The sequence below is a fragment of the Entelurus aequoreus genome, linkage group LG11 (assembly GCF_033978785.1).
Source record: "Entelurus aequoreus isolate RoL-2023_Sb linkage group LG11, RoL_Eaeq_v1.1, whole genome shotgun sequence".
Classification (NCBI taxonomy): Eukaryota; Metazoa; Chordata; class Actinopteri; order Syngnathiformes; family Syngnathidae; genus Entelurus; species Entelurus aequoreus.
Window position 1 is genome coordinate 57,736,402 of NC_084741.1, and position 24,619 is coordinate 57,761,020.

The 24,619-nt window shown below is 38.1% G+C and overlaps 1 protein-coding gene across 1 annotated transcript; it reads left to right on the forward strand.

The window, feature by feature from the left end:
- The first annotated feature begins 4 nt into the window (after positions 1 to 4).
- On the forward strand, positions 5 to 23,873 carry ttk (ttk protein kinase). The gene is made up of 25 exons (XM_062063594.1): positions 5 to 127; positions 6,651 to 6,738; positions 6,830 to 7,052; positions 7,122 to 7,228; positions 7,312 to 7,449; positions 7,774 to 7,888; positions 7,972 to 8,053; positions 8,129 to 8,244; positions 8,799 to 8,880; positions 11,501 to 11,609; positions 11,728 to 11,950; positions 12,899 to 13,005; positions 13,179 to 13,322; positions 13,415 to 13,572; positions 13,824 to 13,969; positions 14,161 to 14,290; positions 17,706 to 17,798; positions 17,906 to 18,063; positions 20,279 to 20,430; positions 20,524 to 20,648; positions 21,064 to 21,138; positions 21,207 to 21,383; positions 23,352 to 23,448; positions 23,542 to 23,627; positions 23,745 to 23,873. Exons 2-25 carry the CDS (start codon positions 6,651 to 6,653, stop codon positions 23,808 to 23,810), a joined length of 2,997 nt encoding a protein of 998 aa, XP_061919578.1. The 5' UTR covers positions 5 to 127; the 3' UTR covers positions 23,811 to 23,873.
- Positions 23,874 to 24,619: the final 746 nt, after the last annotated feature.

A 24,619-nucleotide genomic window follows, 5' to 3' on the forward strand; every position in this document is an offset into this window, starting at 1 on the left:
GCGTCAACTAGCCAATCAACAAGCAGTCCGGACGGAAGTGGCATATTTGAAAAGTAATAGTTGAAGTCGAGACTTCAGCGGCCGACTTCAGTGAAAAAGGATTAAAATTACTGGCATCGTAAATACGGTGAGATATGAACAATTGTCTTTAAAGTTTGATTACATACCAATGCTACCCATTGCGCTAAGTCAAGTAACGTGACCTGTAGGTGGTAATTCAGTCCATTTGTGTTACAATATGCTAACCTAACCTACTTTAGCTTCAGACAGGTCGTAAACAAAGACAATCAGTAGTCCCGCCAGCTATTAGTTTTGTGTTTTATTTTATTATGCCTCATATATTTACTTATTTATTTTTTACCGGACATTGCAAAGTACTTACAGTGCATCTGGAATGTATTCACAGCGCTTAACTTTTTCCCACATTTTGTTATGTTACACCAGTGTTTTTCAACCTTGGCATGGCACATTTTTTGCGTTGAAAAAAATCCGGAGACACACCACCAGCAGAAGTCATTAAATAACGAAACTCAATTGACAGTTAAAAGTCGTTGTCGCAATTGTTGGATATGAATTCAAACCATACACCAAGCATGCACCACTATAGCTCTTGTCTCAAAATAGGTGTACTGTCACGACCTGTCACATCACGCCATTAATTATTTTGAGTTTCCTAGAGGGGGTTACCCACATATGCGGTCCTCTCCTAGGTTTCTCATAGTCATTCACCGACGTCCCACTGGGGTGAGTTTTTCCTTGCCCGTATGTGGGCTCTGTACCGAGGATGTCGTTGTGGCTTGTACAGCCCTTTGAGACACTTGTGATTTAGGGCTATATAAATAAACATTGATTGATTGATTGATTGAGTTTGTTGCTGTTTTCCTGTGTGTAGTGTTTTAGTTCTTGTCTTGTGCTCCTATTTTGGTGGCTTTTTCTTTTTTGGTATTTTCCTGTAGCAATTTCATGTCTTCCTTTGAGCGATATATCCCGCATCTACTTTGTTTTAGCAATCAATAATATTTCACTTTTTTATCATTCTTTGTGGGGACATTGTTGATTGTCATGTCATGTACGGATGTACATAGTGGATGTCGTCTTTGCCCCACAGTAAGTCTTTGCTGTCGTCCAGCATTCTGTTTTTGTTTACTTTGTAGCCAGTTCAGTTTTTTTCAGGGACGGCGTGGCGAATTTGGTAGAGTGGCTGTGCCAGCAATCGGAGTGTTGCTGGTTACTGGGGTTCATTTCCCACCTTCTACCTTCCTAGTCACGTCCGTTGTGTCCTTGGGCAAGACACTTCACCCTTTGCCTCTGATGGCTGCTGGTTAGCGCCTTGCATGGCAGCTCCCGCCATCAGTGTGTGAATGTGTGTGTGAATGGGTAAAGGTGGAAATACTGTCAAAGCGCTTTGAGTACCTTAAAGGTAGAAAAGCGCTATACAAGTACAACCCATTTATCATTATTTATCATTTTAGTTTTGTTCTGCATAGCCTTCCCTAAGCTTCAATGCCTTTTCTTAGGGGCACTCACCTTTTGTTTATTTTTGGTTTAAGCATTAGATACCGGTACCCTTTTACCTGCACACTGCCTCCCGCTGTTTCCGACATCTACAAAGCAATTAGCTACCGGCTGCTACCTACTGATATGGAAGAGTATTACACGGTTACTCTGACCGCACCGACAGTCAACAACAACACATAATTTGCAGATTGTAATTACTGGTTTGCAAAAAATATATTTAACCCAAATAGGTGAAATTACATTATCTCCCACAGCACACCAGACTGTATCTCACGGCACACTAGTGGTTGAAAAACACTGTGTAACACCATCCATCCATCCATTTTTTTTTACCGCTTGTCCCTTTTGGGGTCGGGGGGAGAGCCTAGCTCAGCTGCATTTGGGCTTGTACGCCACCCCAGGAAGAAGAAAACATTTCGTGCCACCCCCCAATCTCTACTATAAACAGTGTCATTTATCTAAAACTGTTAAACGTAAGCCTCTGCATAGCTTTGTATCATTATTACCGTCAAATAAAATAAAAAAAACAATAGATCAACTTACAAATAATAACTTTATTAACATTGTTTTTTTAGTTGGTGACAAAAATGATTTGAAGTGCATCAATTTACCTGGAAAAAAAAAATAATCTATGCCTGTTTAAGCTATAAAAATGTTTTGAACGACTTGAACCATTTGATATTAAAAAATAAAATTAAACTCAATAAATTATAATCAATTCAAAACTAAATTAGCTCAGGAGCCCAATATATAAAACATTTAACCTATGAAACCTCTATCCATCCATTTTCTACCGCTTGTCCTTTTTGGGGTCGTGGGGGGTGCTGGAGCCTATCTCAATTTGTGCAAATTATTATTATTTCCAATCAAAATAAGGAAGACAAGATTATTGGCTACAATGAGCACGTTTAGCAGGGGCACGGCTTTTTGAAGCAGAGTTTGAAGCATGATACTGATAAAGCATGTTGCCCGCTGTCACACGCGTCCCCTTTGGCATTGCATTGCGCCCAACTGAGGGGGGCCTGCCCCACTATTTGAGAAGGACTGTGTTACACACTTATTCCACAATGGAATGAACAATGTATGTCCTTAACATTCTACAAACAATAATACCCCATGATGAAATTGTGAAAAGTTTTTTATTAATTGCAAATGTATTAAAAATAAAAAATCACATGTACATAAGTATTCACAGCCTTGACGGATGCACCTTTGGCAGCAAATACAGCCTCATATATTTTTGAATACGATGCCACATGCTTGGGGCAGCATGGTGGAAGAGGGGTTACTGCGTCTGCCTCACAATACGAAGGTCCGGGGTTCGATCATGCGCTTGGGATCTTTCTGTGAGGAGCTTGCATGTTCTCCCTGTGACTGCGTGGGTTCCCTCCGGGTACTCTGGCTTCCTCCCACCCCCAAAGACATGCACCTGGGGATAGGTTAAAGTTAAAGTACCAATGATTGTCACACACACACTAGGTGTGGCGAAACTATTCTCTGCATTTGACCCATTACCCTTGATTGGTAACACTGAATTGGCCCTAGTGTGTGAATGTTGTCTGTCTATCTGTGTTGGCCCTGCGATGAGGTGGCGACTTGTCCAGGGTGTACCCCGCCTACCGCCCGAATGCAGCTGAGATAGGCTCCAGCGACCCCAAAAGGGACAAACGATAGAAAATGGATGGCCACACGCTTGGCACACCTATCTGTGGGCAGTTTCGTCCATTCCTCTTTGCAGCACCTCTCAAGCTCTATCAGAGCTCCTTGAAATGGATTTCAGTCAGCGAGTGTATCAAGAATCCGATGGTCACTGTGTCAGAGCTACAGCATTCATTTATGGAGAGAGGAGGACCTTCCAGAAGGACAACCATCCAAACCACCAATCAGGCTGTATGGTATAGTGGCCAGATTGAAACTATTTCATAGTAAAACGTTTGCCAAAATGCACCTGAAAGACTCTAAGACCATGAGAAACAAAATACTCTTGTCTGATGAGACAAACACTGAACTCTTTGGCGTAAATGCCAGGCATCATGTTTGGAGGAAACCAGGCACCGCTCATCACCAGGCCAATACCATCCTTACAGTGAAGCATGGTGGTGGCAGCATCATGCTGTGGGGATGTTTTTTTACTGGATGACTAGTCAGGATAGAGGGAAAGATTAATTCCACGATGTACAGAGACATCCTGAATGAAAACCAATGCTTCCCATCCAATCTGATGGAGCTTGAGAGGTGCTGCAAAGAAGAATGGGCGAAACTGCCCAAAGATTGGTGTGCCAAGCTTGTGGCATCGTATTTAAAAAGACTCTAGGCTGTAATTGCTGCCAAAGATGCATCAACAAAGTACTGAGCATATATATATATATATATTAGGGCTGGGCGATATGGCCTTTTTTTAATATCTCAATATTTTTAGGCCATATCGCGATACACAATATATATGTCAATATTTTGCCTTAGCCTTGAATTAACACTTGATACATATAATCACACCAGTATGATGATTCTATGTGTCTACATTACAACATTCTTGTTCATACTGCATTAATATATGCTAATTTTAAACGTTCAGGCAGAGAAGGAAATCACAACTAAGTCAATTTACCAAAACTGTATTTATTAAACAGTTATTAAGCAGTGGCACAAACATTCATGTCATTTCCAAAACAGAAAGTGCAAGATTGTCAGAGACATTTTAAAACAAGCTATTAGTGCACTTTTGTGCATGGTGTCACTAAGATGACTTATCAAAACAACACTAAATTAAAGTGCACTTTTTGTACAGAACGCCACTACAATAGTTTAGAAACATGATGTCACACAAGATATTTCAATAGGTGTCAAATAAAAATGAGCTACATAATAGGAAATCAAATAGTGTTCGTCCTTCGCTATGTGGTAGGTTCCTGCGGACATTATCTCCTTTTTTTGTCGACTCTTTTTTCGTACGGTGTTGATCTGGAAATGTTTGCCTCGGAATTTTGATGGTGTGGCACCGGCCGGAGATGTTGACATGCGGAGTAAGCACTCTTCATTCTCTAGCGGGTGACTTTTTAAATGATGGTACATATTAGCAGTAATGCTACTTTTTGTAGAAACGCTTTTGCCCCACACTTGACAAATTACGGTTGTCTGTTCGACATATTCCCACTTGAAGCCAAACCACCGCCAGACAATGGACCCCCTGCTGTTTTTCTTGGGAATTAATTCTTCCTCCATTTGTTACCAGATTCACACCTTCTTTCTCCCGTATCACCACTCACACCACAGCTAACGTTACCCATGCCGCTACCTCCCTGCTCCGCGAGGGCGTATACGTATGTGACGTATGATGTGACAGTATGTGACGTATGTAGAAGGTGCGCTTGCTGTCTGTGAAAAGGAGACACAAGAAGGAGTGGGAAGAGCCTGTAGTGTAATGTCCGCAGCTAAAAGCATCTGCGTGAGAACGTATACTCGAATATCACGATATAGTCATTTTCTATATCGCACAGAGACAAACCCGTGATATATCGCATATATCGATATATCGCATATATCGATATATCGCCCAGCCCTTATATATATATATATATATATATATATATATACGGTATACTATATATATATATATATATATATATATATATATATACTACCGTTCAAAAGTTTGGGGTCACCCAAACAATTTTGTGGAATAGCCTTCATTTCTAAGAACAAGAATAGACTGTCGAGTTTCAGATGAAAGTTCTCTTTTTCTGGCCATTTTGAGTGTTTAATTGACCCCACAAATGTGATGCTCCAGAAACTCAATCTGCTCAAAGGAAGGTCAGTTTTGTAGCTTCTGTAACGAGCTAAACTGTTTTCAGATGTGTGAACATGATTGCACAAGGGTTTTCTAATCATCAATTAGCCTTCTGAGCCAATGAGCAAACACATTGTACCATTAGAACACTGGAGTGATAGTTGCTGGAAATGGGCCTCTATACACCTATGTAGATATTGCACCAAAAACCAGACATTTGCAGCTAGAATAGTCATTTACCACATTAGCAATGTATAGAGTGTATTTCTTTAAAGTTAAGACTAGTTTAAAGTTATCTTCATTGAAAAGTACAGTGCTTTTCCTTCAAAAATAAGGACATTTCAATGTGACCCCAAACTTTTGAACGGTAGTGTGTATATATATGTATATATATATATATATTAGGGCTGCAACTAACGATTAATTTGATAATCGATTAATCTGTCGATTATTACGTCGATTAATCGATTGATAATCGGATAAAAGACACAAACTACATTTATATCCTATCCAGTATTTTATTGAAAAAAAACAGCATACTGGCACCATACTTATTTTGATTATTGTTTCTCAACTGTTTGTAAATGTTGTAGTTTATAAATAAAGGTTTATTAAAAAAAACAAAAAAATTATTTAAAAAAAAACAAAACAAAAAACCTCTGCGCATGCGCAGAGCATAGATCCAACGAATCGATGACTAAATTAATCGGCAACTATTTTAATAATCGATTTTAATCGATTTAATCGATTAGTTGTTGCAGCCCTAATATATATATATATATATATATATATATATATATATATATATATATATATATATATATATATATATATATATATATATATATATATATATATATATATACATTTGCAAACATTAAAATAAAAAAACTTCACATTGTCATAGAATATTGACGACAAAAATGTATATATTCCATTTTGGAATAAGGCTGTTGCCTGTAACATAACAAAATGTAGAACAAGTGAAGTGCTGTGAATACTATGTCAATGCACTGTATATTGCACAGACCAGAGGTAGTTCAAAGCTCATGTTCATCTGTTAACTCCAGGCAATGGCATGAGGATAGCAGTGTGACAGCAGTTTAAAAATACATGATACATCAGTGATTTTACTCCGTTAATTTACCCATGTGATAAACACAACACCACAATAGTATGTCTGTACAATTCCCTATTCGTACGGAAAACTCCGTCATGTTGTGGAAACGCGGATTGAACTTGCCTCGCTCTCAAAATCTCAATTGTTTTTAAAGAAGTTGTCGGGTCTGAAGTTAGCCCTGCAGAGGCAAACTTAACAATTTAAATATTTTGTCTTTCATTTTAGATGGAGGAAGAAGAGCATACAGACAGAATGCAGAAATTGGCCATGGTTTGTCAGAAGCTCAACAAAATCAGAAAATATCTAAATGAAGGTACTGCGCATTGGTCCCTTTGTTATATATCACTTGTCTCACGTGTAACAGTATGTTCATATTTCATACATTTTTACTGTTTCTCTTTCAGATGACACTGACGATATTAATCAGATTGTCAGCTCAAAGTCGCCTGAAGCTTGTCGTTCATATTTGATGGACCTGGAAAAGAAAGGGGACCCTCACTTGGATTATACCCATCTCACCCGACTCATTAATTTTTATGCCAGAGTGTTCTCCAATATGCCACTGGGAGTACACTGTCAAAATGAGAGCTATGCCAGAATGTTGGTCAGATTTGCTGAGCTGAAAGTGTAAGTGACTACATTCTATTTCACATTTTCAATACATTTTTCGACTAATAATGTTTTTTCATTTGTTAGAATTCACGACGTTAATGAGGCAGAAGCCAATTTTAATGTGGCAATATCTCACAGCCATAACTTTGCATTTGTCCATATTGCATATGCAGAGTTTGCACTTTCTCAAGGTACACTGATACGTCTTTGCTATTAATTTAAGTAAACATTTTCTGATCACATATCTGACATTTTGTATTTCTCTGTCACTCAGGCAAAACAAAGAGAGGTTTGCACATATTGCAGAATGCAATTGAACTGGGTGCCCAACCAAAAGAGCTGCTTGAGGCTGCTTTGCAGAGGTTGCAAGTGCAGCAAATTGTTCCTTCAGAGGACAAGGAAAACGACCCACGTAAGAATTTTCTTCATCTTTTTTTGTCATAGCTCAATGAGTTCATGCTTACGTATTTTATTGGGTCTGTTAATAGAGTGATAGAATATTTTTAGTTAATTTGCCTAAACAGTCTACGTACTGTATATTTATGGAAACTATTGGCATTTGTATTTACCCAAATAATTTAGTTCAGTGTGAGAGGGTATTGTGTTTGACCTGCATGTAGGAATGTGCTTTCTTGCTCTGATACTGTATCACTGACCTCTCTCATACATCAGCTTGATTTTCATTTTATATGTTTTCTTGTCTTGTCCTTCCATTGTTTTGGTTTTTTTCGGACAGTATTCTATAACAGTACCACACACGAGTCTGTTAAAAAAGATTCTGACTTCCAAAAAGGAAGCAGGATGTCCGATGGCACAGGTGATTTGCTTCTGTCGAGCATTTTTAACTCGGGGTAAGAAGAGAACAACTTTTTAAAGCTGATTATTTTTGTTTGTTTAGAAAAGCACCACATATTGTCTCTCTCCTTATTCTCAGGAGGGAATCTCTTGGAGGTTCGTCAGATGACTCGCTGCTGAATTGGAGGTCGACATCTTATCGCAAGAGGGCTGTTGGATTGGTCAGAATTTAATTAATTATTGATACTCGTAGTACATTTTGGCACATTGTTACTGTATAATCCTTTTCTTTCTAGCCAGGTAGAGTTCCGCTTGTTCCTTTCTCGATCTCAGAAAAAGATGATGATGACGATTACCTTCTTGGGAGGCTATCTAACAAAAATGATGCATCAGCCATCAAGAATTTGTCTCGGTAATTTTGTTACAAAACAAATATTACGACACATTTTTTCTGAATTCAATAGCATAAACTAAGTTTAACAGCCTTGAACATATGAACAAAAGTTGTAAAAAAAACACCTCCTAATTCAGTGTTTACCCTACCATCTGTAACAATTTCCCTTTTCATGAGGTGCAGTCCATTTGGATGAGTTTATTGCAGAAGAAAAATAAATAGAAGTCTTTTATATGAGCTAAGACAACCCTTAGTGACAAATGCACTTTTCTACCAAATGTAGGTGCTTTTACTGGCACAAACAGGAAATTAAAGGCTCACGTCATTGACATGTAATGGCTAGATATTCTAATGCTTTTGTTAATGTGTATTTTTTAAGGATTTAAGGAACTTTATTGTCATATCAGCACACATGAGACACGTTAAATGGCGCAAAATGTAGTAGTCCCAGATTTAGCCAAGTGACCACTTGCACATTTTTTTTTGCCTCCACCTGTTCGATGGTGAAGATTATACATTTCAATTTGTGACACACAAATTCCACCATGTGATGTGGTGTCAATGTGTTTCAGGCAAGCATCTGATTCCAGCGTGAGCACAAAGTTTATGCCATCCTTGTCAAAGAAAGTTGTTGGAGACATTGTCAACTGTCCGGTTAGTATCAGGGTTGGGGGGAAATATATGGCAATCTATCGCTATACTGTTTCTAAAAATATAATAATAAGGGGATTTATTATGATTGTAATCGACTTGTCCAGGGTGTACCCCGCCTTACGCCCGAATGCAGATGAGATAGGCTCCAGCACCCCCCGCAACTCCAAAAACGGACAAGCGGTAGAAAATGGATGGATGGAATCTACAATTCAGGGCTGTACGCTTAGCTTTTTCACTAGTAGCACCGGTGCTACCAAATGAAAAAAAATAGTAGCACAGAAAAAACATTTTAGAAATATGAAATGTCTTAATTATCATCCATCCATTTTCTACCGCTTGTCCCTTATGAGGTCGCGGGGGCAGCTGGTGCCTATCTCAGCTGCATTCGGGCGGAAGGCGGGCTACACCCTGAACAAGTCACCACCTCATCGCAGGGCCAACACAGATAGACAGACAACATTCACACTCACATTCACACACTAGGGCCAATTTAGTGTTGCTAATCAACCTATCCCCAGGTGCATGTCTTTGGAGGTGGGAGGAAGCCCGAGTACCCGGAGGGAACCCACGCAGTCACGGGGAGAACATGCAAACTCCATGTCTTAAATTTCACAATTTCATTTTTTAACACTCAAACAAGGTACACATGTGCACTCATACATATAGACACAATGTCATCAAAAGGCCTACTGTAGCGCTCAATTAAACACAGAGAACATTCCTAAACTGTGCTTGCACAGTCGCTAACGAGTGTAGGGCTGGACGATACACACAGCTCTCAGCGCGAGTGATCAATCACAGTCCATGTGGTTATGGATTAAGTTTATTTCAAACATGCTATACACATGGGCAAACATTTTACTGTAGTTTTATCAAATTTGGATGGATTTATTGAGGGAGCAAAATGCGATGAAAGGGTTGAAATCCCTTTTCGCACATGTGCGACAGTTTTTTTTCTTTCTTAAAATCACACGGTCTATTTTTAGTTGCATTTGCGTGTAAATGTGTCGCACCGTACACCACTGCAATTAAAACACTTCCTTGTAGTCCAGATAATATGTACATTTAGCTCCACAGTAGGGCTGGGCGATATATCGAATATACTCGATATATCGAATATACTCGATATAACGAATATACTCGATACAACGAATATACTCGATATATCGCGGGTTTGTCTCTGTGCGATATAGAAAATGACTATATCGTGATATTCAAGTATTCGTTCTCACGCAGCTGCTTTTAGCTGCGGGCATTACACTACAGGCGTTTCTCACTCTTTGTTGTCTCTCCTTCTCACAGAGACGTAAAACAAGCGCACCTTCTTATACGTCACATACTGTCGCGCATGCAACGTCATACGCCCTCCCCGAGCAGACAGGTAGCGGAATGGGTAACGTTAGCTGTGATGCTAGCACTCTTACATTTGATAGAGATGCACAGAAAAGCTGCTCTTACCAGCATTTATGTCACTGTACGTCACACGTCGGTGTTATTGTGCGGTGTTATTAGATGAAAATAATACTTTATCCTACTGTAGGAGTCAGATCATGTGTGTATAAGGCAGTGTTTCTCCTAAATTTTCTGTTACGCCCCCCCTGGGTAGCCATAATTTGTGTGGACTGCGCTATTAGATGCTTAAACATTAGATGCTTTAATACTGCGTATAGACAGACCCATCAAGTTTATGACCTTAAAATCTGCTGTTTTATTAAACCATTCACAACGTTGTATTTAGGAATTCTCTGTGTTTTACTGGCCAAACAGTAAGCGTGTCAGACAAGTACCAAACTGATGCTTTTACTTTCAAACGATAGGCTGATTTTGGAGTCACTACATCTACCTTTTCATGTTTCCTCAAACTCAGCTGGCTTTACTTATTATGCTCCCCCCCCCTCTGCCTGATGACGTAGCCAGACTGCAAAAAACCGCGGGCAGCGGCATCGAAAACGGCGTGCAAACTCACGCCAAAATACATCAACCTTATGATTCGATGCTTTGGCATTGTTTAACATGAGTATCCAACATTGTATCAACGTTTATAAGTCAGAAAGACTAAAATCATCATAGTTCCCCTTTAATGTCTTTATTATCCGAGTAATACATGTTTTTTTAAAGTCATGTTATGGGACAATTTTAACTCAAGGTCGATTTCTGCAAAGTGTCGCTGTACTGCTGCTACTTTGCTGTGCGGCGGTAGTAATGAGCAAAGCAGTACAAGAAGTATAGGGATTTTTTTTACATTTAAGTGACAAGAAACTTGATCCAATTAGTGTACAATTGGAATACATTAACTATTTTTTTTATTTCTATTTTTTTGGACTGAATTATAGTGTCATTTTTATTCAAATAGTGTTCATACTGTATATACAAAGCACATTTTAAGATGCATCTTCAATTTATCAGTGAACTAAGTAGAATATCGCAATACTGTATTGTACAGTGACTCAAGTATCATGATACGTATGGTAAAGTCCTTGCCTTTACCCAGCCCTGGTTAGTATGCTGCATTCCTCTTTTAGTATTTGTAGTGCTGGCTGTAAGCGCACAGCTCAGGTTTGTTGTAAAAGCTGCTGAAGAAGAAAGTGTTAATCACTACCTTTTTGTTTGTTGTTTGCAGTCAACATCAGTAACTCCTGATCATCGCCCTTGGGATGACCAGGGCTCTGTGGATTCCACCACCACACTTCTGCATACACATGATACAAAGGACACCCTAAATTATGATGGTATTAGAGCCCAAAGAAAATCTATGCCTTTATATTTTGCCGACCAGTATACAGAGAAAATTGGGACTGGGAATGTATGTATTTTATGCTTGATGGACATTTCGATTTTTCCTTTCAGATGTAACTTATAATTTTGAACAGGTCATCAATTCAAATTCCCCTGAGTCATGTTGGACTTACCTGGTAAACCTGGAAAAAAGAGGAAACCCTCATACAGACATCAACTTCCTAAATAAGATCAAGGACTATTATTCTAAAGTCTTTTCCCGCCTGCCTATAAGACAATACAGCAAAAACTCCACTTATGCAAGAATACTGGTCAGATATGCAGAACTCAAGGGGTAAGTGTGGACACACACTACAGGCTGTTTTCACGATACGTTCATGACTGCTTTTTGTGTGACATTCATTTTTTTGTCAAAATAGTTGGCAACACGAGTGAGTACACTACATAATTAAGCCTGGGTTTAATAACACATTTTCCATTATTTAATATGTTGTGAAATTGGTACAGCTTTGAATATGAATGTTAACAAGTCTGCCTCCTTTTGTTACAAACTACAAATGGTGTTTTGTTTTTTTAAACTAGAAAATACCTGGCACTTCAATTTTAAGAGGGAAGTAGAGGTTGCATTTGTTAAGTTTTTGTAAAGAAAAAAAAAGTACAGGGGAAAGGGGAAGAAAATAAGGCCATATTGCACAGCCCTCCCCACTGTGTTCAAATTGTGCCCAAAGTGTCAAAATTCAGTTTGAGTGCCATTTTTTAAAATCTATTACTCACTGCCTTAATCCCTTTGTACTCCGGTCCATGATGCTACCATCACTATGCTTGACTGGAGGCAAGACGCACTATCCTTGGTTCTCACTTGTGTTGCAAACTTTTTGGACAATAATGGCTCTATATTGAGTCATTTACAGTGCATAGTAATAAATCAAGGCTCTTATATACGTAAGCTGTACACTGACTACCAAGCTTCATTTCTATAGTATCGTCACATAAAAGACATACTGTAATAAGAAAATGTTGCTGAGAAGCGAGGGGTAACTCACTTTTGTGAGATCTACCTATGATACATTAAATTGCCAAAGGTATTGGGACACATCTCCAAATCACTGAATTCAACTTTGTGGTGAACCAAAACGACGGGCATCTGGATTTAGAATAATAAAAATGCCTACATAGTTAGTTGCCAATGTGGTCTCCATAACACAACCACCTTAAACAAACTACAGTATTTAGTTTTTCTTAAAATATCTTTTGCATTTGATTTTCTTTTTTGTTTTCAAAGCATGGATGACCCTGAGGAAGCTGAAGACTATTTCATAGTTGCAAGGTCAAACTGCAAAGCCTTTGCGTTTGTCCACATTGCACATGCTCAGTTTGAGGTTTCTCAAGGTATTGTAGCTCATTAATTGTAACTACTGTGTGATGTTTTCTGATTTTGACTTTTATTCCTTTTTAATTGCTTTCCTATTTCTGAATCTGACGCCTATGTACAATGTAAAACACATCTTAAAACTGAATGTATAAGTATGACATGACTATTAACTGAAAGGGTTTTTATTAAGGAAATGTGACCAGGGCGACTTCCATACTTCTCAAAGCCCAGTCATTAAAAGCTCAACCAGCTGATCTCCTGGAAGTAGCTCTGCGGAACCTGAAAACTGGAGAGAAACAACTTGTTCCCACTAAGAAGGAGCAAGTCCACACAGGTATTTGTCGTATGGGTTGTATGGTTATAAAGGTCTTGTTTGCATCCTGCTTGACTTTGGGTTTTCAAAACTTGCTATCCTGCATCTTTTAGATTTTGAAATGGATGTGTCAACTTTTGGCGGGAATCAGGAGCCGCAGCACCCTGCTCGAGTTGCTGTCGCCCAAACAGTGGAGCCGCCCAAACCTGCCAGCAAGGAGGGTGTTTCAGAGTGGAAAATACCAACTCTGATGGAGCATGTTTCTCCAGAGGTCAGATATTTTCCATATACTTTGTATTAAATAGTTTTGATTTGTTTTTGAAGCAACATGACATCAACTTTCATGTCTTTTACTGGGGCTTGTCTAAATCACTAGTCATGCCACACTTTCATTCAGGAGTGGACAATGTTTGCGACAAAATACATCACATTACACATTCGTCAATATGTTTACCTCCATAACTTTGGTTGACACTGATTTATTTATAATTATTTACATTTCAAAACGTTTCTTTTTTCCAGGATAAACCTGTAACACCGCCTGCTCCCAAACTGCTTTCAAGTGCGCTGAACTCACTCCCAACTCCGTCTCTCCCTCGTCCATCAAAATCAAATCCACAAATTGTCTGCCAGACTCCAAACAACGACAGAAACCCATATGCTAACAGGTATATTGACAAGGAAGTTTGATTAAATACACATATTATTTGGGAGGAGGGTTGCTTTTGCCTTGGAAATTACAGTACTTGATAATATGAATCGTTACACGAAAATTAGGGTTGTGTTGTGTGAATTACCATGCTATACTTTGTAGCTGTAAAACAAGCCTTTTTTAAAATTCTGTTTCTCTCTCCTTCAGCTTTGTTACACCTATTGTAAAGAGGGATCCCATAGTGTTATATTCCTCCACAATTGCACCACACAGAATTGGACCTGTTCAGCAGCCATGCACGCCTTTGAACCAAGTATCGGGTTTTCAGACTCCACAGGTACAGCTCCTTGAGACATTTGTCACCATGGCATACAGTGTGTAACCCAAATATGAACAATATATTGCTCTAAATTTCTTAACTCTAGATTTGTTAGAAATGTATGTCTATATCCAACTGTAACTTTACTAGAGGTGTCTCTATTCGGTATTGATATCAAATATTGGATTATACCTTGCATCTAAAATCTCCGATACAAGCAGTCCTGCAGCACGTTTACTTGTGCAAGGCTTGAGAGTCAGTTGACAGCTAAATGTCTTCCACGGCGTGGCTCAGTTGGTAGAGCGGCCGTGCCTGCAACTTGAGGGTTCCAGGTTCGATTCCTAGTCCCTACCGTTGTGTCCTTGGGAAGGACACTACCCACCTTGCTCTCAGTGTCACCCAAACTGGTTTAAATGTAGCTTAAATGTAGATAATGGGATTTACTACGTAAAGCACTTTGGTTTTGTAGAGAAAATGCGCTATATAAATATAATTCACATAGCATACAAACTAGACATACGTAAAAAGTGTCCGTAACTGAACAATATTGAAGTTTAAAACCCAACATTTGTCAATACAAACAAATATCATATCAATAATTATACTGTAGTTGCATATTACTTAAAGAAACAAAGTCTCCCAGGCGGAAGCGTTTTAATGCCCAAACATACTCGGAAAGAATATACACCAGAGCTATTCAACTACATAATGAATAAGGCCTCAGTTTCAAGAGCCCAGAGACCCAGGGGTCGGACATCAAAATGTGGATATTTAGTCAGAAAGTGCCTCTGCAGGTTATACTTCTTTGAGACTTTGTTTACTTAATTGCAGTGTAAACACATCAGCTTTCACACTGCACTGTCAATAAATGTATTATTCTGCCTTAGCTACTTGTTTCCAACAGAAGCTCGAGAAGTTTTGTTGAGGATGTATGTTCCTTCTTTTGCATTCTTTTCTTTCCTCGGTTTTATTTCTTTACACTTCTTCCTTCATTTAAGTTTGTAAGACTGAAAATACAAACATAAAATAAACGTAACTAAAGTATAACATCATTCGTGTATTTTACATAAATAATGTCCATTGTGTATTTTTAAAAAGAAAATAGGTTTAGTGTTAATATATTCACACAATAAACTACAAATGTTTACACATATAGAAATTACACAACATTCACACACCCAACATTGTATGTGACTTACTAGTAGCGTTGTTGCCCTCTACTGGTCAAATTTAGCACTACATGTATTAAACGAGGTTTGATCAATACTCTCAGACAAAAACCAACACGACCACGAATACAAAAGAGATCACAAAGTCAGCAATTTCAATACAAAACAAAGTTTTGTATTGAATAGACCTGACGTACACGGAACGGGGTCCGCAGAGGTTCGCGCATACCCAAAGTGTTTGTCCGCCATACCTGCCCACGCAAAGCTCATATTTAATGAAGGCGCAGACTCTGCTCCGCGCACTTGTGTCAAACAAAAACATGTATTTTTCACATCGACCCACATTACATGTGATACAGATCTGCCGTTTTCTGCAACATTTGGCTCGTAGCAGCTTATAGCGAACAATACTCCCCCTTCCTCACTCTTGTGGCATTTCAATGATTTTTTTTTCTACATTTAAAACACTTTTTGATGGTCTACATAACATGAAACGGTAGTTCTTTGGTCAAAATTTTGCATAGATTATTTGTTGTTGACCATCTTCAAGCTGCTTTTCTGACTGTCTCCAGGATGCATTGTTTTGTGGGCGGTCTTATTTACGTGCCTCCACTTTAATTGCGTCTTTTCCCCCTCGAATCTACTGACAAATATAAGTTAGAATTATACGCTACTTTTTAATTAGAAATGGCAACAGCGGAGGATGCATGAATAAGCCAGCCTGACCCACAACAAGAGGACAGAGGAAAAAGAAGGAACTTTCAACTATGTCAGACTACAATGGCATAGCTTTTCGGGTAATTTTCTACAATATATGGAGATATCCGCTGATGTCACAACTGGGGGAAAAAACGTCACAAATTGGGCACGTTCCAAGCGGTTCGTTTGGAAAAAGATGATTTGATTTTGATTTTTATTAAGGATCCCCATTAGCTGGTTGCCTCAACAACCCACTAGTCTTCCTGGGGTCCACAATTCAATACAATTACAAGTAAAAGCATATAATTATAACTACACAATGCAGAAACAAATAAAAGCATCAATAAGAAAACAAGCAAACAATTTACAGTCACAGAATAATAATTACCATATAAATATAACTACAATCATCAACGAGCAAACTAATGTAAAGACTCAGATAAAATATTACTTTCATTTTAAAAACCTGTTTACTTTCTATGCCGGTGAGAATTTGAGGCAGGTTATTCCAGAGCGATAAAGATCTATCGCTGCTATGAAGTAAGGTTTTATAAATAGCTCTGCCATGCCTCCGTGGTTTGATTTCACATTTTAGGGACTTATGCAGATCCCAAATACACAAAAACAGGTACAAACCGGTAAGCTAACTTGGTTTTGTATGCTAGGTCCTCTTTAATGGCTATACATAACACTTACAATCTTTTTAGTTCACTACTTTGCATAACAAGCAGGTAGAGCAGCTCCATTTCCTCGACAACACTGTTGTCAAGGCACCATGACAGAAAAATATATGCACAGAGAAATACAAATTTTACAGTGTGCCTGACTATGGAAACTCAGACGACTGGGGACATTCCCAGCGGAGTCCGCTCCGCCCACCGTACATTTGAATCTGTGAACGCCTTTAGAAAATATCCAGTAACAATTGTGTCCGCATCATTCAACATACTGCGTCATAAACTTAACTTACTGAATTATTGTGGCCACTAAGTATCACCAAAAAAAATGACTACTCCACTTCAATTTAAAGACAGAATAAGTCCATTCCATAGGGGCATAATAAATAGGTTAGTATTTTTAATACCTACCATTGTTCTCAGTATGAGTAATTTCACTTGATCAAGCATTTTCTAACATTCCACATTACAAAATAATAGGTTTGTATGATTCATGCTGATAAAGTATTAGATCGATATCGGCCAATACTCAAAGCTCTAATTTAGGTATCATATTAGAACTGAAAAAGTGGTATGGAGATATCCCCTACTTATATACTAAATGTACAAATGTTTATAAAACAAAAATGTACTGCTTCTTGATGATTTTTATGCTGCAGACTACAAATCAAAAAAACAGGTTCACTTCAGATTGCTCACAATCCCTAATGCTTATTTTGCATATGAGTCTGAAAAAATTGAAAGATCAACCAACCAAGTTTAAACTCATGTAGCAAATTTAATTTGGTGCCAAAAGAAAACCTTGTTAGAACAATTGGATATTTATTATTACTCTAATTATGTACTATTTCTGACAGTAATTAGATTTAAATGTTCTAATCTCACCAGGCTTCCTTTGCTGCACCATCAAATGAAACTATAACCATCAAAGGCAAGCAGTTCTTCATTCTTAAAATGATTGGACAAGGAGGATCCAGCAAGGTAAGTAATGACAGGAAAAAGATATGATATAATGCAACCTCCCTTTTAACAGTAGTAATTAGTATTACCCTGGATTGTTCTCTTAACATGCCGTCTCTTTTCTTTAGGTATACCAGGTCCTGGATCATAAAAAACAGTTGTTTGCTGTTAAATATGTAGACCTCGAGGAGGCAGACACTCAGACTGTGGAAAGTTACAAAAATGAGATCCAACATCTGAACCACTTGCAGCAATACAGCGATAAAATTATCAAGCTCTATGACTAGTAAGTACTCTACACATACACTGAACAAAAATTTAAAAGCAACACTTTTATTTTTGCTCCCATTCTTCATGAGTTGAACTCAAAGATCTAAAACTTTTACTATTTACACAAAAAAACTATTCCTCTCAAATGTTGTTGGCAAATCTGATTAAATCTTTGTTAGTTAGCATTTGTGTCAAAGCGCTTTGAGTACCTTGAAGGTAGAAAAGCGCTATACAAGTATAACCCATTTATCATTTATTTCTTCTTTGCCAAGATAATTCATCCCAACTTACAGGTTTGGTATATCAAGATGCTGATTGAACAGCATGATTATTGCACAGGAGTGCATTACGCTGCCCACAATAAAAAGCCACTCCGACATGTGCAGTTTCATCACACAGCACAATGCCACAGATGTCGCAAGTTTAAAGGGAGTGTGCAGTTGGCATGCTGACTGCAGGAATGCCCAACAAAGCTGTTGCCCGTGAATAGAATGTTAATTTCCTTACCATAAGTTCTCTCCAAAGGCGTTTCAGAGAATTTGGCAGTACATCCAACCAGCCTCACAACCGCAGACCACGTGTAACCACACCAGCCCAGGACCTCCACATCCAGCAGGTTCACCTCCATGATCTTCTGAGACCAGCCACCAGAAGGCTGCTGCAACAATCAGTTTGCATAACCAAATAATTTCTGCACAAACTGTGAGAAACTGTCTCAGGGAAGCTCATCTGCATGCTCGTCGTCCTTATCGGGGTCTCGACCTGACTGCAGTTTGTCGTCGTAACCGACTTAAGTGGGCAAATGCTCACATTCGACGGCGTCTGGCTAGTTTGAGAGGTGATCTCTTCATGGATGAATCCCGGTTTTCACTGTTCGAGGCACATGGCAGACAGCGTGTGTGGCGTCAAGTGGGAGAGTGGTTTGCTGATGTCAACGTTGTGAATCGAGTGGCCCATGGTGGGGTTAGGGTATGGGCAGGCGTATGTAGTGGACAACGAACAGAATACAGTGACGAAATCCAGAGGCCCGTTGTTGTGCCATTTACCCGAGACCATCACCTCATGTTGCAGCATGACAATGCACGGCCCCATGTTGCAAGGATTTGTACACAATTCCCGGAAGCCAAACATCCCAGTTCTTGCATGGCCAGCATACTCACTAGATATCACCCATTGAACATGTTTGCGATGCGGTGGATCTGCGTATACGACAGCGTGTTGCAGTTCCTGCCAATATCCGGCACCTTGGCGCAGCCATTGAAGAGGAGTGGACCAACATTCCACAGGCCACAATCAACAACCTGATCAACTCTATGCGAAGGAGATGTGTTGCACTGCCTAAGGCAAATGGTGGTCACACCAGATACTGACTGACTTTCTGACCCCCCCAAAGACCAGCAAAACTGCACATTTCAGAGTTGCCTTTTATCGTGGGCAGCCTAAAGTAAAAATAATTATGCGGTTTAATCAGCATCCTGATATGCCACACCTGTGAGGTGGGATGGATTATCTTGGCAAAAAAGAAGTGCTCACTAACACAGATTTGTGAACAATATTTGAGAGCAATACGTGTTTTGTTTGAATAGTAAAAAAGTTTTAGATCTTTGAGTTCAACTCATGAAAAATGGAAGCAAAAAAAAAAGTGTTGCATGTATATTTTTGTTCAGTATACTTTAACGAAAGAAGTTCCATGGTGTACAGATAATTACATTTTAATAAATGTCCTGTGGCAATGGTGGATTTTCAATATCACGATTACAAGGGGGCAGCACGGTGGAACAGGGGTTAGTGCATGTGCCTCACAATACGAAGGTCCTGAGTAGTCCTGAGTTCAATCCCGGGCTCGGGATCTTTCTGTGTGGAGTTTGCATGTTCTCCCTGTGACTGTGTGGGTTCCCTCCTGGTACTCTGGCTTCCTCCCACCTCCAAAAACATGCACCTGGGGATAGGTTGATTGGCAACACTAAATTGGCCCTAGTGTGTGAATGTTGTCTATCTATCTGTGTTGGCCCTGCGATGAGGTGGCGACTTGTCCAGGGTGTACCCCGCCTTCTATATTCAGCTGAAATAGGCTCCAGCACCCCCCGTGACACCAAAAGGGACAAGCGGTAGAAAATGGATGGATGGATGATTACAAGGAGTGAATGGGAAGGACAAATACATACACTTGTGAAAGTGTACGCTACAACAGTTCCTGGCCCCTGTTAACGCTATGCTGGTTGTGTTTTCAGTGAAATAACCAACAGCTACATTTATATGCTGATGGAGTGTGGAAATCTGGATCTAAACACATGGCTGCGGAACCGAAAGTCTGTGAATCCACTTGAGAGGAAGTTTTACTGGAAGAATATGTTAGAAGCTGTCAGTATTATCCACCAACATGGTAGTTTCTCTTTTCATCTGTATACTTTTAGTTAGTTTGTATTATTTATCTTAATTTCTACCCACTCGTTCTTTGTGATTTGTCTCATGCCAGGCATCGTCCACAGTGACTTGAAGCCAGCTAATTTTGTAATCGTGAATGCATCACTGAAGCTGATAGACTTTGGCATTGCAAATCGAATCCAACCAGATGTGACAAGCATCATGAAAGATTCCCAAGTAAGTGGTTTTAGTGCATTGAGTAGTGAATTCATGTTTGTTCTGAGTGAATATAGTATCGCAGTGGTTCTCAAACTTGTTTCACCAAGTACCACCTCAGAAAAACCTTGGCCCTCCAAGTACCAGCATAATGACCAACATTAAAATACAGTAGCATAGTATGCCTAAGTATTCATTAAAAAACAAGTTACAGGTTTTATTTAACAATTATATTTGATATATTAGGCCACGCTAACATTATACACAGTTTGAGCAGTAAAACTGTTTGAATATGGGAAAATAAAACACTGGACTTCAATTAATTGATTATTTGGTGTACCACTTGGTGGAACCTGTGCACCTCTAGTGGTACACATACCACAGTTTGAGTTTAACTGTAGTATAGTAATGCATTGCTGTTGTTTCTCAATTCCAGGTTGGAACGCTGAACTATATGCCCCCTGAGGCCATTAAAGACACTTCAGCACAACGTGGAAAAGCATGCTCAAAAGTACTTTTATCTCAATTGATTTATTCTGGTTTCAGATGTGTGGGCTAATTTTTTTCTTTGTCCTTAAGGTAAGTCCGAAAGGGGATGTGTGGTCCCTTGGATGTATCTTGTACTTTATGACCTATGGGAAGACTCCATTTCAAAGCATCACCCATCAAATCACCAAGCTACATGCCATCATTGATCCCTCCCATACGATCGACTTTCCTGACCTCGCTGAAAGGGATTTGCTCGATGTGTTAAAGGTAAAAGACCATGAAATACAAACTTCAAGGTACCATCTAATCAGTCCCTCTAAGAATTTCTGAAGTTGCGATTGTGGCAATTCCGGCAAATTCAACCAATTACTGCAAATAATGCACGGCTTCGCAACTTTGTCTTATGCCCACAATTTCACCGCCCGTTTTGGCCAGTCTGTCATTTTTCTAATCCAGTTTGTGTGTAAGTGGCATTCAAGCGCCCACATCAACTGTCATAACTTGTATTTGTTTCTTGTGTAGACAAAGCAGAAACAGCAACATGTAACAATATATCAACTCTTTATTGCTCAAAGGGGACAGTTGCCAGTTGCGCTAACCCTTCTGTGTAGTGTAATGTAGGATACAAATAGTTAGCAACACACTAGCGTCCTCACTTTCTAGTTTACATGTATTTATATATTCATTTTACCTTTTATATCTCCAGGATAAGTCAAACTAATAACAGGCATATTCATAATAACATGTAATAGTTACGTACTTTGACTGTATTCCGCGCATTCATTTCAAAAACGCATCACGACATTTGCTATTTCCTTCAACAACATCACTATAATTACTACTCACTGCAGATATCATGAGAGCCGACAAATATTAAACATCACTTACTGTACAATGGCTGCTGTCACTGGGATGTTGATATATTTCCATTTAGATGAAGAATGAATCATAATCCTCATGAAAAAGAAAAAAAAAGTGGTAGAACCAGGCGTCTTTTCGTTGTTTTCTCGCCATTTCCGGGTCAAAACAAACATACGAAGAGAATGTCTACAACATGCGACGACAGAGCAGACAGCTGACAATAAAGACAATGATGATTTTCAGTCATAAATAATTAAAACAATACAGTAATTTGAAAAAAAGACCTTATATTTTTTGGGTTGAAAACCTGTGTTTTGTCCAGTTAAGTTCACAAAGAACACTGAAAACATTAATAACAAACTAATATAATCACAAGTTGATTCAATGTTACTGAAAAAAACTTTCTAAAAGACCTGCTGCATATACAGGCAATCCTGGAGGGACTGACCGATACATTTTAATCATGGGCTGCTGATGAACACTGATAGAAACAGGCGCAGACTAGCCGACTGTATTGCAATCACTCCTCCTCAGTTAAATTCGACAGCCGCAGCTTTATTATAATAAAAACCCCAAAGTAATACACGGTCAAAATAAAGATGTGTGATAACTGAAGGTGATTGCAGAGAGCAGATTCAAAATTGTAAATGAGCGCCCAGGTAGAAACAGGTATTACATGCTGTTGTGTAAATAAGATTAGTTTTATAATCTTAATTTAACTAAAATAGCGTAGCGTTTTCAATTTGTGTAATCTGGTGCTATGTATAAATTTAAATTAAATACAGTACAAAGCTTTAGAAGATGGACCCATATTTTGTCCATACACAAATAAGAACTGCATAATTCAGTTTCTGTAGGAATTTTGCATGACTGTTAATTGGTTTTAAAAAAAAAAAAAGTCGCTATGAACTGCAATAAATATGAAATTGTCTTATTTTAGCACAATTAACAAACTATTTTGTTATTAATATGGATGGTTGTGTAATCTTCAGTTATCAGCAGGGTGCACTGAGCAGCATAAAGGGATGTTAGGATTATAAACATTAACTGACGTGTGAGTCTAATTTCTAATACTGAAGAAGTTTTAGAAATTAGAGTAACAAAAAGTCCTTGGAAATTTTTGGAAACTGTCCTTACTCTTTCTTAAATTATAGAAGAAAGGTAGAATTGACAAATAATCTTTGAAGCTTGATTTTGGAAAAAGTATACCGTACATGACTTGAAAGACAGCTGTAGAATATGTCTACAGTTGTAGTTTTTGAATAACGTTAATACAGTCTGTGCAAACATGCACAAATTAAATGCCTTGGACACAATTATTAAGTTACATTTACTATTAGTCAGTAACCGTTGATATGACCTTTTGTTGGACAGAAGTGCTTGGTTCGAAATCCTCGGGAGCGAGTATCTATTGCCGAGCTGCTAGAGCATCCGTATCTGCAACTGAAGCCACACAGTTCTCCAGAACCAAGTAAACAGACACACACACACACACACACAGTGCCAGAATCTGATTCGATCCCCGCTTTTTTGATGACAATGCATCACGTCTCTCCATCATCAGAACATCAGTGCAACAATGATCTCAAGAAAATTCTAACGGATCTTGCAGCCCTCCAGTCTCCCAACAGCATCATACGAGCAGCTAATGTAAGATTGTTTTTCTCTCTCTCTCTCTCTCTCTCTCTCTCTCTCTCTCTCTCTCTCTCTCTCTCTCTCTCTCTCTCTGTCTTTTAATAAGCTACTTTAACATGTTTCTGTCCATAGAATCTGGCCAAAATGTGCAGCAGCGGCAGGAAGCTAGATGTGGCAGAGTGTGCAAAACCAACTTGAAAACCGAAAATGCAATGTAAAATGTTTTTATATATATATATATATATATATATATATATATATATATATATATATATATATATATATATATATATATATATATATATATATATATATATATATATATATATATATATATATATATATTAATATGTATAATATGTATGTATATATATATATATATATATATATATATATATATATATATATATATATATATATATATATATATATATATATATGTGTATATATATATATATATATATATATATGTGTATATATATATATATATATATATATGTGTATATATATATATATGTGTATATATATATATATATATATGTATATATATATGTATACACACGTATGTATATACATATTAACATACATTTATATATATGTATATATATACACGTGTGTGTGTGTGTATTTATGCTTTGTGTGTGTGTATATATATACATATATATATATATATATATATATATACATATATATATATACACATACATAATTGCAGTAAAAATGTATATTCATTAAGTTGTGGAACTAACAGCTACAGTATTTTATAGCAACGTTGGGTTTTTTTTTCCAGCCCTTTTTCTTTGCTCATATCCTCTGTTATGTGTATCATAAATAAACCTACTGTATACTCAGGAGTTCTGCCTTTAATCAGTTGCTGTAATTCCTACCAGTGTTGAGTGCATTCATAACGAGGCTAAACAACACACAAAAAAACACTTGTCTAATTCATGATAAAACTTTATAGTCTTTTAAGTACCTAAAAAAATTTCATTTTTGTTTGCTTATAA

What these genes read in the sequence shown, in the direction of transcription:
- ttk (XM_062063594.1), top strand. Translation starts at nt 6,651, where the DNA reads ATGGAGGAAGAAGAGCATACAGACAGAATGCAGAAATTGGCCATGGTT. An exon ending in GAGACATTGTCAACTGTCCG is followed by an intron (nt 8,881 to 11,500) that starts GTTAGTATCAGG and finishes TGTTGTTTGCAG; the next exon opens with TCAACATCAGTAACTCCTGA. An exon ending in ATTTGCTCGATGTGTTAAAG is followed by an intron (nt 21,384 to 23,351) that starts GTAAAAGACCAT and finishes TTTGTTGGACAG; the next exon opens with AAGTGCTTGGTTCGAAATCC.